General features: G+C 38.7%; 1 protein-coding gene across 1 annotated transcript in view; it reads left to right on the top strand.

Annotated features, from left to right (window-relative positions):
- The window catches only part of LOC311094091 (C-type lectin domain family 4 member F-like), a 36,849-nt gene extending 35,842 nt beyond the window's left edge, over window positions 1-1,007 (top strand). Inside the window, exon 5 of the mRNA XM_084131829.1 lies at window positions 520-1,007. Coding sequence (XP_083987955.1) covers window positions 520-688 — 169 coding nt within the window. The 3' untranslated portion in view covers window positions 689-1,007. The remainder of the gene's footprint in view (window positions 1-519) is intronic.
- The last annotated feature ends 12,464 nt before the right edge of the window (window positions 1,008-13,471 follow it).

The raw sequence follows: 13,471 nt of genomic DNA, 5'->3' as shown, positions 1-13,471 counted from the left end.
TAGTAAATTATCAAGACACACCTGAACTAAACTTACAACCTAATCAAACACTAGAGACAAACACAGGTAGAGGCTGAGGAAGACAGAACTAAACTAATTAACAGATAAACTAAACACAGACCAGAACAGACATCAAAACAAACTGACATTGTGACAGTAACCTTCTCCCTTTAAATTGTTTTGTCAATTTAAGCGTAATTCATGCAATTTTATAGTATTTATTTGAAAGAATTAAAAGAGCAGTTTCGTGTCTATCCTTGCATTGTTCAACTGGTCGAGGTTGATATGGGATTTAGAAAGTAATTAGTATTAAGTAATTAACTTTTTTAGAATAACTTACCCAACACTACTCCGACCCACATTAACTGAGAGGGTCCTTGAACATTTTCTACCCTATAAAGGGTCCATGGCCCCAAAAAGTTTGAGAACCCCTGTTTTACATAAACTAGGTTTTCTTTAAAATATTCTCGAAAGGAAGAATATGGTTTTAACCCTGACCACCTGTTTCTGCTATTGAAGGTTTTGGCACCAGAGGAAGTCTAAGAAAAGTGAACCTGATAACTGGAGAGAAGAAGATCCCAATGGAGAGAACTGTGCTACTGTGACAATTTATTCCAACTATTTAAACACTTGGTTTGATGTTTCTTGCAATTATCTGTATAAGTTTATCTGTGAAAAGATATTTTAATTTACCTCCTTCAGTGATATGTAATGAAAGAGGTCTAGTTTAGAGAAAAGAAAAACGTGTTCTTTTGGATTTTCTTGCTTAAGTTAAAATGCTGTAAAACATTTGGGGGGTGCGGGTTTCTGGATTTTTAAAATATAGAATCTCTAAACTGTCAAAGCAACCGCATTTCTGTAGCTCAAACAGTAAAGCATGGCACTAGCAACACAAAGTGTATGGGTTTGATTCCCAGCAAATGCATGAACTGATAACATGTATTACGTTGAATGCAATGTATGTTGCTTTGAATAAAAGCATTTGCCAAATGCATAAATGTAAATGCACAAGCAGCTTTTTATATTGAGTGCACTTATATCCCATCTTGTAGAAATGTTTATGCTCTTAATAGCAGGAGCGAAGCATATCATTTCTGTCACATTTAAGACAAATACTTTTTTACCTAAAACAACTTTTTTCAAATCATTTTCAAATGGGGATGATGCTTCTGTATAACAGTTTTATAAGGATGAGATGTTCTTATAAAGTTATTTAATAATATTCTGTGTGAAACTGTGCTGTGGTCAGCAGAAGGCATTGTACTTCTGAGACGTTAAATAAAAATATATGCAGGTGCTGGTCATAAAATCAGAATATCATCAAAAAGTTGATTTATTTCAAGAATTAAACTTAACAGGTGAAACTAATATATTATATAGACTCATTACATGCAAAGTGAGATATTTCAAGCCTTTATTTGTAATAATTTTGATTATTATGGCTTACAGCTTATGAAACCCACAAAATCAAAATCCCAGAAAATTAGAATTACATGAAATCACACAGTAATTACACAGTAATACCATGGTCATTGAACCAGGTTTTGGTTCTTTTGGCAGTGTGGGCAGGTGCAAATCCTGTTGGAAAATGAAGGAAGCATCTCCATAAAGCTTGTCTGCTGAAGGAAGCATGAAGTGCTCTGAAAATGTCCTGGTAGACGGCTGCGTTGACTCTGGGTTTAAAAAAGCACAGTGGACCAAAGAGCAAATTTTGCATCTCATTTGGAAACCAAGGTCCCAGAGTCTGGAGGAAGAATGGAGAGGCACACAATCCAAGATGCTTGAAGTCTAGTGTGAAGTTTCCACAGTCTGTGTTGGTTTGGGGAGCCATGTCATCGGCTGGTGTTGGTCCACTGTGCTGTCCACTCAACACAGCCGTCTACCAGGACATTTTCAGAGCACTTCATGCTTCCTTCAGCAGACAAGCTTTATGGAGATGCCGACTTCATTTTCCAGCAGGATTTGCACCTGCCCACACTGCCAAAATAACCAAAACCTGGTTCAATGACCATGGTATTACTGTGTAATTACTGTGTGATTTCATGTAATATTCTAATTTTCTAATTCTAATTCTAATTTTGATTTTGTGGGTTTCATAAGCTATAAGCCATAATCATAAAATTTTTAACAAATAAAGGCTTGAAATATCTCACTTTGCATGTAATGAGTCTATATAATATATTAGTTTCACCTGTTAAGTTGAATTCTTGAAATAAATTAACTTTTTGATATTCAAATTTTATGACCAGCACCTGTATATTGACAAGAACTGTTTTGAGTATGTATCTAAAATAACTGTAAGAAATAAACCTTTTAAAGTTAGAACAAAAACATTTTATGATGTTTAAAACTACAGCACTTAAATGTGTAGCATTCCCAAAACTCCCGACCCAATTACTTGTTGTGTCTAGGAATTTATTAAAGAAATTCAGCGACAAGTGGGACGAACATTTAAATGTCTCATTAGTTATTGATTAATAGATTACAGGTATTTTAACTCAACAGCACTTTCAATTAATCACTGATAACCCCTTGAATTTGCTCTTGCCTGAATTTAAACAGTGCCGTTTTACTGTCGCCTTTTTAAAGGCACAATGCTACAGGTGAAGGAAAAGTGGCAAAACTACAAAATATTTTCACTTCTGATTTGTACAGTGACAGAAATTACAACAGAACTTACCAACTTTTGAACATGGCTTTTCTGGAGATTCAAAAGTGACCTTCTTCATTATATCATTTACATTTTGGGGTAAACAAGTGGTGTGACAGTGTCATTATTTTTTAATTCATAATCAGTTTCTAAATTAAAATATATCAAATTTTTCTCAAGAGGGCATGAAACATTTCACCTCTGCTTACTAAGCTTCAGGGCAGCTGTCAGATCTTTTGCACAGTCAAGGTTCTGATCCAAATCCTACTGAGCTGTCTCACTGTCTACATAGGCAGCTCCCTTAATTTGGAACACTTAATTGGCAGCAGCATACGCAACACAATTAATGCTCACGTGGGAGACTTGTAAGGGCAAATTCTAACCTGTTTTCGCGCCCTTGCAGGGTACTTAAGGAAGGGGATGCCATTTGTTGAATAGTTTCAAACAAAAGTGAACACCAGAATCCCTTCACAAAGCGCTCTTATATAGGGCTGGGCGATAGAACGATAACAATATTACTGCAATATAATTTTCCTCTATAAAATTATAACAAAAGTTCGATAAGTGTTCAATATAATGTTTATGCACTATGCAAAAAATGATGTAAATGTTTTACTGTGAATGTAATGAAGCAGTTCAAAGTCTAAAGAGCTGTTAACCAGGATCATTGCGATCGAAAGAGATGTTTCTTGGTTCAGTGAGGTTTTTACTGAAAAAGCCTTTGAGGACTGAAATCGTTCAGATCTGATTTTGAAAGTGTTCAACAGTAGGATACTGATGCATGAGGTGGTTTTTCAGGCAATTCGAAAAAGGATTAGTTTGCAAAACTGCAATGGAAACAGGTCATTCACAGGTCACCTGGCGTACGTAAAACTTGATCATTCTTTAAAGATGTAAAGGGTGTATAATTTTAATGTTATAAAACATTTTAGGTAAGGTAAGGTAATTGTTAGGTAAAACAATTTTTTAATGTGAACACCAATAGAATTGTCAGTTCACCGCCACATCCGCATGACGCCTGAGCGCTCCTGTGAGGCACACTATAGAGACTAGCTTTCTCCCGGGTGTGATCTCAGAAGTAAACTGACGCGCCAAGGGAACGACGCTCATTTTATCTGTCTTTTATTGTTTCACAGGTACACAGTGCTTCACTGCCTGTGTGTCCTTTGCTGCCAGCCCTGATATCCCCTATAGTCTGAGGCCGGTAACAATGGTGTGTTTGAACAGAAGACGAGACAGAGTTCTTTATTAAAGGTCCCGTTCTTCGTGATCCCATGTTTCAAACTTTAGTTAGTGTGTAATGTTGTTGTTAGAGTATAAATAATATCTGCAAAATTATAAAGCTCAAAGTTCAATGCCAAGCGAGATATTTTATTTAACAGAAGTCGCCTACATCGAACGGCCAGTTTGGACTACATGCCTCTACTTCCTTCTTTAATGACGTCACTAGAACAGTTTTTTGACTAACCTCCGCCCACAGGAATACAGGCATATTAATGGCGAAATGTCAACAGGCGTGGTTGATGTTTATCTATAATCGGATACCGCAAAAGTTTAATTCGAAGTTGTTAGTTTGCTCTGTCCATTTCACCACGGACTGTTTTTCTAACCTGGGACAATATCAAGCAGGCTTCTCTCAGCGTTTCATACTGACGAAGGGGGCAATTTCAACTATATTCCAGCAAGCGGTAAGTAGTGATTTACTATGGAAGTAGCGATCAACTTCACATCGTTTCTCTTAGTAGGATGAAAATAATCTTACTTAAACTGTGATTAATATATATATATATACAGAAAGCGATTAAAGAACAACCCTTTTCCAATCGCCCGAGCTGTCAATCACACAGCGCGAGTTTATCTGGACACTTGCCAAAACTCGTTATGAAATCAATGACGCTGTTACACTGCACAACGAAGCTCTTACTGTACTTGTATACCTCATGTTTGCATTGGTGAAATCATTAGTGAATTGCAGAAACTGCGTTGCAATGATAAGATCTTTTTTCACGCGATCAACAGACTGTCATCTGCTCAATGCTCATCACTGCAACCTTTTATGTGATGGGAATAGATCTGAATACTTAAAAAACTTCTCACGATTCGTTAATCCAGATAGCTGTAATAGTAAAAACATATAATAGCTGTAATAGTAAAAGTTTTCCAGATAGCTCCACATGTAATTCCAGATATTTCATATGTAAGCATGTCAGCCAATCACAGCAGTGGGCGTTTACATTGAAGCATGGGCATTGGAAGCAAAAAAAAAGTGGGTGGGTCCTCCCCCAGAAAAATGTTACTTACAACATTTCATGTATTCTGATGCCTTTTAATTAAACAAGTAAACTAAACTCGCCTCCATGTTGTGCATTAAATGCACAGCTATTTGTGGATTAACCTGCTGATACCATGGTAATTTGCCAGCATTGACAACTTAAAGCTGTTATTGATGTTTGCAACGCAATATTTGACTGGAAGAGTACAACGGGCGTTTTTTTCGTCAGTTGCGGCTCGTTGAGAAATATAATGTAGCTATTTCAGCGGAAATGGAGTTTAATTCATTAGGGCATTCCTCAAGTGGAATGGATTTGACTGACGACGCTCTGAAAAGCGAACAGACATATGCGCTGAATGTAAAAGTAAGCGGGTCCAATATCATTGGTCTTAAAAAGTGGGTGGGTCTTGTCCCACCCATATACAATGGGTCTGACGCCCATGCATTGAAGTCTCACAGCAGACACGCCCCTTCAAACAGAGTGTTCAAATCAGAGGATGAAATCAGGCTAGGAAAAATGCCTTTTATTTCTAAATTATAACAACTTTTGATTTAAAAAACATACTAACCTTATAAGGGTACCCCAGGAAACATTCTAAAATAATAAAATAATCCATGCAATGGGACCTTTAAACTCATAAAAGACAATAGGTACAAAAGTCCCTCATTATTTTTACATTATATTTCAGTAATTATTTTTACATTATATTTCAGTAATTCAACGGACCTGAGTCAATTATACGGCTAAAACTGCGGTTACCATGCCTTCAAACACTGTTCAGATGATGTATTTCAAGACATTTGTCAGCTTTTTGTCCTTAAAACACTCTGTTGCTAATTCCAAAACGTAATTTTAGAGCTTGCAGACTAATGCAGTTTCAATGCATTGAGAGAGAGAGAGAGAGAGCCCAATTCGTTGGTACATCAACGTGACATCAAACGTGACCAACTGAAAGGGAACGAGGGTTACATATAAAACCGAGGTGTGATCAAGTGTGTATGAATTACCCGTCTGTGCATTTCTCAACAGTGTTCGGCAGCAGCGTCTCTGATAGCAAAACTGAAATAACGAATAACTCTTGTAAATAGTTCTGTATTTAAAGTACTGTAATTGAAAATGTATAGAACAATTTATTTTGTTTCATTTACAAATTAATTGACATGACAAAAATAAATATACAGAATAATATATTTTATTTCGTTTACAAATTATAACTTGCATTACAAAAATAAACAATGCACAGAGACTGCTTTTTTGTTTCATTAACAAATTATAACTTGCATAACAAAAATAAATAATGTACATTTTAAACGAGTTTGTTTCATTAACAAGTTTTAATTTACATAGCCAAAATTATATTTATCTACCAATCTTATAAGAAGAGAAAACAGTCTGTCTATTCTCTCCCTGTTCTCCTCTCAACAAATACTTTTATATTATATAAAAATAATGCATTGTGTTTCCGTCTGGAGCAATAGTGTATGTGTAACGATCACCAGCTGGAGTGCTTCTGAGAGTCACCAGAGGGCACTCCACACCAGAATATTAACCCTCACAAACTCAACATCCCATCATGCCGCTTACCTGGGACTGATTGCACATACACCTGCAGCTCATCAGCACTCATCTCATACACCTGCAGCTCATTCACATACACCCATATAAACCTCTGTCACTTCAGTTCACTGCGAAGTATTGCATTGCCCTGGCGTACAATTTCTGAGTGGTTTTCCTGTGTTTGCTGAACTGTTACTGACCTTGGATTGTTTATACCGACTTCTGATTCTTCTGCTGCCTGTCTTGACCCGGATTGTTCATTGGACTGTGATTCCTGCCGCCTGCCTCGAACCCTTGCCTGTTATCTGTTTCTGCTCTGAGATTATCTCCGTTGTTCTGTCTGCCCCTGATTTACCCTGCCTGTTGATTATTCTAATAAAGCTGCAAATGGATTCTTCTGCGTCCTCCAATTCATAACAGTATGTTTGAACTTTTTCAAGTCCCTAAATTGTCTTCAGTGTGAAAAGATGGATCTCAAAACCACACAGTCAGTCACTGCTGGAAAGGGTTCAAATGCAAAAGATGCTGGATCGAAAACCAAAAAATTTGCAAGAGGATTTCTGAAGAACTGCAAAGATATCATTAACAACCATCATAAAACATCACAACCATTGTGGATCATCCAGGAAACGACACAGTATTAAGAATCAATACATAAACTTCTGAACGGGGTCATTTTTATAAATTCAGCCTTTTTTTTTTTTTTTGTCTTTTGGACTATATGTAAACATCTTTTATTTAAAATATCTTGTATTGTGTAAACTTTGAGCACGTCTATAGTGATAATTATAATAAACATGACAGATCAGAAGACCCTCAATAAAGAAGTCGCTCTGAATAAATGGGCTAAAGTTCTTCTGATAGTTCAGTGTCTGTCTCGTCTTTGCTCTCAGATCGTCTGTACTCTGGTGGTGCTTCTAACACATGATGCACGTCACCATTTTACTTCTAAACTCTTCTTTCATAACTAAATGTGAGCTTTTGATATCTGTTTATTTGTGTTGCATCTGTTGCTTTTTTAAATTCAGATTTCAATGTGTCTGTGTCTGATCAGGACCACACTGCCTCAGGTTAGGTAAATACAGCAACCAGAAAAATGTAATTCTGATTTGTGTAGAAAATGAAAATAGCATAAAAGTCTAGGCTGCACCAGTATCTGATCTTCACTGTGCTTCTTTGTTATGGATGCAAATTACAAAATACCAGTTTGATGCACTTCACAGCCAGCATGAGGAAACACTTAGAAAGCTGAACAGATTAAGTTGTGAGCCTTGTTCAAAGTTAAAAGACATTCACTACACACATACTGTAAATAAGCACAATTACTAAAATAAAGAGATGAGTATAAAATACAAATGATTGATTTGTCTCTACTTCTTTCCCAAAAGACAACACAGGTTGTGCTCTTTGAAAAAAAAAAATTAAGTTAAAGCAGGAGATAAAAACTAATACAAATGTTTTGGCTGTCTAAATATTAGTTGCTAGATGTTTTTCAGACTCATTACTTCATTATTTCCTGTCTGAATGAATGTGAATGACATTTTATGTGGCTTCCTTATTCTGAACAAACTCGAGCTGCACTGCAGTCTCAGCGGACACGTCTTCTGTCAGGCTCATGAAATGGATTCAATCTATGAAAATACTGATTTCAAACTTTCAACAGTTTCTTCAGATGAAAAAACAATCTCAATACAAAGGTAAGACTGGGAATGTCATCAGTATGCATTAGAATTTCTATTTCTAAGATTTAGCACTGCAGTTACAGTGTAAGGTTTTTTATGTTAATTCAACAATTACACATTTGTCAGATGTTTTTGTCCAAAGCGGCTTACATTACATTCAAGGTATACATTTTATCTATTCATGTGTTCCCTGGGAATCAACTCTATCAAACCCTCTTATTGTGTGTTGTCAATTTGATCCCGATTGACTATTCATTAGTTAAAATAACATGGTTCCCTTCATCTCAGCATAAGATTTTGCGACTTTTTCTACATTATCTATTTATACATACACAAAATAACTGGGCTTGATTCAGTTGTTCTGAAGGTATATGTAAAAAATTAAATAAAAAGCTACACTCTTGTTGTTTGGGGTCAGAGAACTTCTATCAAATTTAGCAAATTAAATCAGCCACAAATGCAGAAAACGGGTATGAAGGAGTGAGACCTAATGCATGCACACGCACACACACACTCGTGCAGAGAGAGAGAGATGAAAGATGAAGGCTGACCTTTTCCAGTTCGAGAAAGTTTACACTGAGATGTAAGAGCTGCAACTGTGTTTTGAAAACAAATCATTTTTTCCCCACAATAAAGGTATAAAAGCAGATGAACAAACGTTTTTTTTTTTTAAGGTATAACATGTTTTAAGGTATAAAATGAACAAAAGTTCATTCTGTGCTAGCACTATGGCAGAAAGGTACACTCTTCAGGAGACCCTGGATTATCTGCTTGATTCCAGTGAAAATGAAGGAAGCCTGGAAGACACTGAACCAGAGAACTCTGAGCCAGAGGACTACACAGAAGATAATACAGAGTTGGAAGAGGAATCTGATGAGGAGTACTATGAGTAAGAGGGCCATACAGACCACATATTCCAGTTAAAGAATGGAAAGATAACCTGGACTACTCATCCACCACCTCAGGGGCCGGGAAGAGCTTCGGCTGCAAGAGTGATAAAACTAACCCCTGGACCAACAAGGTAAGCATGTTCTCGTGCAGAGGATATAAAGTTGAGATGACAAATGTGTAAGGAAACCATGCATGGTGATGACTGGAGAGCTGTGGACTGGACAGACATTGAAGAATTTATTGGTGTGCACATTCTCGCAGGAGTTTATCTGTCAAACAACAAGGCCCTGTCCAGTTTGTGGGAAGATGAAATTGGACATGCAATTTTTCAGGCTGTTATATCGCTACAACAAAACGTGCACGGTATGATGCGCGGGTCGTCTCATAACCCGCGTTACCACAACCGTTACCCACGGGTCGGGTTGGGTCGGGTTGGGTCGGGTTGGGGCGGGGAAAGAAATTGTCACTTTATTTGCAGGGCGGGTTGGGGCAGGTCATTGACTTTTTTCTTTTTTTTTTTTATCCATGTTGCGTGCATTTTCCAGCCTATATTAAATATTTGGGAATATCTATTTTCATATTTTATTAGGTTCTTTGATAAGGTTACAAGGTTAGCAGCTCCCGCCGCCAGCCACAACAACAAAAACGGAGAAATAAAAGTGAAGATGGAAGACGAGGAAATTGAGGTCGGGAATTTACATAATTAAAAGAAAAAATGGTCAGGCTGCTAAATCTAATGTTTGGGACCGGTTCTCAGAAATAGTTGCAGCAGGAGACAACAGCAGTATCGGCTACATGAAGTGGAACTCGAAAAAATATACAAACACGAGAGCCACAAAACGGGCACTTCCAGCATGTCAAGACAAGACAAGGCATGTCTAAAAAAAGGATGACAGTGACAAAATATTACCGCTTTCCTCAAAAGTAAATTACCAGCATGTCAAGTCTAAGGTCACAGACGCTTGTGTTGAATTGTGCTGTCGAGATCTGCAGCCCTTCGAACATTGTATCTGGAGATGGATTTCATACCGTAGCCCAGGGATGTAGTGGAGGCTAAACGCACGTAAACGCCGTTTACGCACCTCCCAAAATTCAGAAATAGCGTTTGCCCACCACCAAAGTGCGTTTATCCACCTCTACATTGCGTTTATCCACCTCTAAATTTCACGTTATTTGAGCGGACTTTGTTTTCCCAGTGCGTGATCGCCGATCGGTACATGATTCGAGCATTTGGGCCGTTAACGACAGAGCAGAACGCGTAGCACAAACACGGAGCAGAGAGCGCAGCACGCCGACACACACACACACACACACACACACACACGGAACAAAGAGAACGGCGCACACACGTAGCAGAAAACACACGCTCGTGAAGTTACTAAACAAGCTGCGCGACAATGAAACTTGATCGCAGCCGCAACAGGAAATCATTAAAACAATGCAAAAAAGGGATTTTTTTTTTATTCATTACAGGAAGCTGGTTTAATGTATGGGAGCATGTCAAAACCCAGCTGTTCAAGAGATTCAGAGGGAATCAAGCCTGCACCAGGTTTAAGACTTTTCCCTCTACAGGGAAACACTGATCCACATTTTTCTGACAGACCAAACAATTAATCAATTAATCAAGGAAATATTCAACAGATTAATCGACTATGAAAATAATCCCAAATCACTAATCATTATGCACAAGTGCATTGCATTGGAAGCCCTGGATATAAGCCTCCCTCTCGATCTCTCATAAATATTTTTGTTCTCTCTGTTTTGTCATTTAGTAAACTTTATAGATTTCAACCATATTATTCCTTTTTGAGTCTCTTAAACTAGAACTTAGATTAATGTATGAATTGAATAGTGACAGTGTGACCTATGATGAGGGAACAACCAGTGATACCCTTGGTAGTAAATTATAGCCTATAGCGATGTCATCAGGATACACATACACCGGTAGGCAGTGGCCCACCTTACCGGGTGACCAAGTTGTGGTCCACCAGAATTTATAGTTTACCCACCTCTTTTTTTACCACTACACCACTGCCGTAGCCCAGTGTCTAATTAACATTGGTTCACGTTACGGACGTGTGGATGCCAGCAGTGTACTCCCTCACAGGCAAACTGTTTGCAACAGAGCCAAAGCGACTGCGCAAGAAAAAAAAGAAATCCTCTCAAAGAAGATAAATAAAGTTCTGGATTGTGGTATAGCTATTACCACTGACATGTGGACTGATGAATTCAACAACGAGCATACACAGCGTTTACTGGTCACTTAATGACGACTGGAAATTGGAGAGCCATGTAATGATGTCATAAGCACAGCTGAGTTTGACTCTACTCTCAAAAAGACATAACATAACATCCACGAGCAAATTATTAAGGAGCTACATGACTTTGGTTTTGAAACTGCTGGCATATCAAAAGTAATGTCTGTAAGGGATCAGGGCGCAAACATAAAAGATTCGCAGCTACAAGTGGATGCTGTGCACAGCCCATGTCATTAACATCGTTCACAAACACACATTTGATATAAAAGAGAACACGCCAACATACATGCACGACGTGAGTAATATCATTGCAAAGTGCAAAAGCCTTGTGACATACTTGAAAAAATCTGGCACTGTAGTAGTACAGCTCCCACACACCGTGACACAGGAATGCGAAACCCTTTGGAATTGTAAAGTTGCGATGATGCAGTCAGTCAACAGTACCGTGAAATCCAACAGGCCTTTTAGGAGAAAGATCAGCTCCACAGAATGGATGGCATTCAGCTGGATGTGAGTTTTTGTTGCCTTTTTAAACTGCGAGTGAAGAGATGGAGGGTGATACGTATCCAACTATTCAGCTGGTCGTGCTTTGGTTTTTTAAACTGTAGAAACACTGTGAGCCACAATACAGTGATCCGAAGTAGGCTACATGGTTTATATTCGGGCACAGGCAACGCAGCTGCTAAACGAGAAAATGTCCATCAGGGTCACCCACAAGCTTGGAACGTTTCTTTGTCCCCGTTTTAAGTCCCTGAAGGTGTTTCAAGCGGAGGAGAGAAACGCTGTGTATGACCAGACCAGAAGACTTGTCAGGGAATTTGACAGTGCACCGCTTACACCTCAAGTGTGATGGAGCCAGAGCTGATACCTCGAGGTGAGTAGCACCAGCAAATAGATATCTAATAGATATCTAAACGGGTCTTGCGTTTTAGCTACGGTGGTCTAATGTATGTTTAAAAGGTTAAATATTGTTTTATTTTATTTTTAGTTGACGAAGCCGAGCGAGTCAAAAGAAAAAGAGATGAGTTTTGTTAGTGGGAGGATGATAGAAGAAGTTGCCGAGAGAGCCGAGGTTCAGCGCTACATTGAGGGCCAGTTCTTCTGGGACGAAGAGGACATTCTAAGCTTCTGGCAGTCGCAGTCATTCGCCTTTCCTGTGCTTGCCAAGGTGTCAAAAATTATTCTCTGTATCCCAACCACAAGCGCATCAAGCGAGCGCACATTCAGCTCTGCTGGCTGGGTGCTGGAGTCTAGGCGAAATAGATTAAACCCCGGTACAGTGGATGCCATTCTTTTTTTGCACCGCAAACGCAAAAACGCTAAATGAACATTTCCGTGTGTTAAATAAAACAAAAGTTCAGTGGTTATGTAGCGTAGGCTGTAAACTGTTGGCCTATACAAATCTGAAATAAAAAATTGTTTAGCCTATTGGATGAATACAAACGCTGCTTTGTAAATGTTGAAAATGTTTATCATTATATTATTAATATGACCTGATTTATGGTTCATATTCATAATTGTCTGTTGTTGCCATATTACAGGGCGATGTTTCCAAGCACTTTCAGGCTGAAATAAAGGCTGTTTTCATTTACATTACAATGCCTTGTTTGTCTATTTAATGGTCGCGGGGCGGGCGGGTTGTAAAAATAGATACAGTGGTACGGGGCGGGCTGGGGCGGGCTGGGGCGGGCTGGGGCGGGCTGGGGCGGGCCAAATAATTTCAGAAAAGCGGGGGGAAAAAATCAGACCCGCGCATCTCTAGTGCGCGGTGTGAAACTGACAATTTGGCAGCAATTTGTGATGTCTGGATCAATGGGTTAAGCATCTCCCACTAATGTTCAACCCTAGTGAGTGCCTGGTGCCATTTAGAGGTAGATGTGCGTTCAAGCAGTACATGCCCAGTAAGCTGGCTAAATATGGAATCAAAATCTGGGCAGCATGTGACGCCAGGACAAGCTACGCATAGAACATGCAGGTGTACACCGAAAAGCCTCAAGGTGGACAGCCAGAAAAATATCAAGGCATTCGTGTGGTCCTTGATTTGACCACTGGTCTCCAAGGGCACACAAACACAACTTCATCATGTGATATGCCCTTAGCCAGGAGCCATTTGCAGAGGGTGAACCAAATCTAGATGTGATTCCTTCTTAAAACCCATTT

This window comes from Abramis brama (assembly GCF_963993115.1).
Source record: "Abramis brama genome assembly, chromosome: 12".
NCBI lineage: Eukaryota > Metazoa > Chordata > Actinopteri > Cypriniformes > Leuciscidae > Abramis > Abramis brama.
Note: the sequence above shows the minus strand (reverse complement) of the source record. Positions and strands in the feature narration are given on the sequence as shown.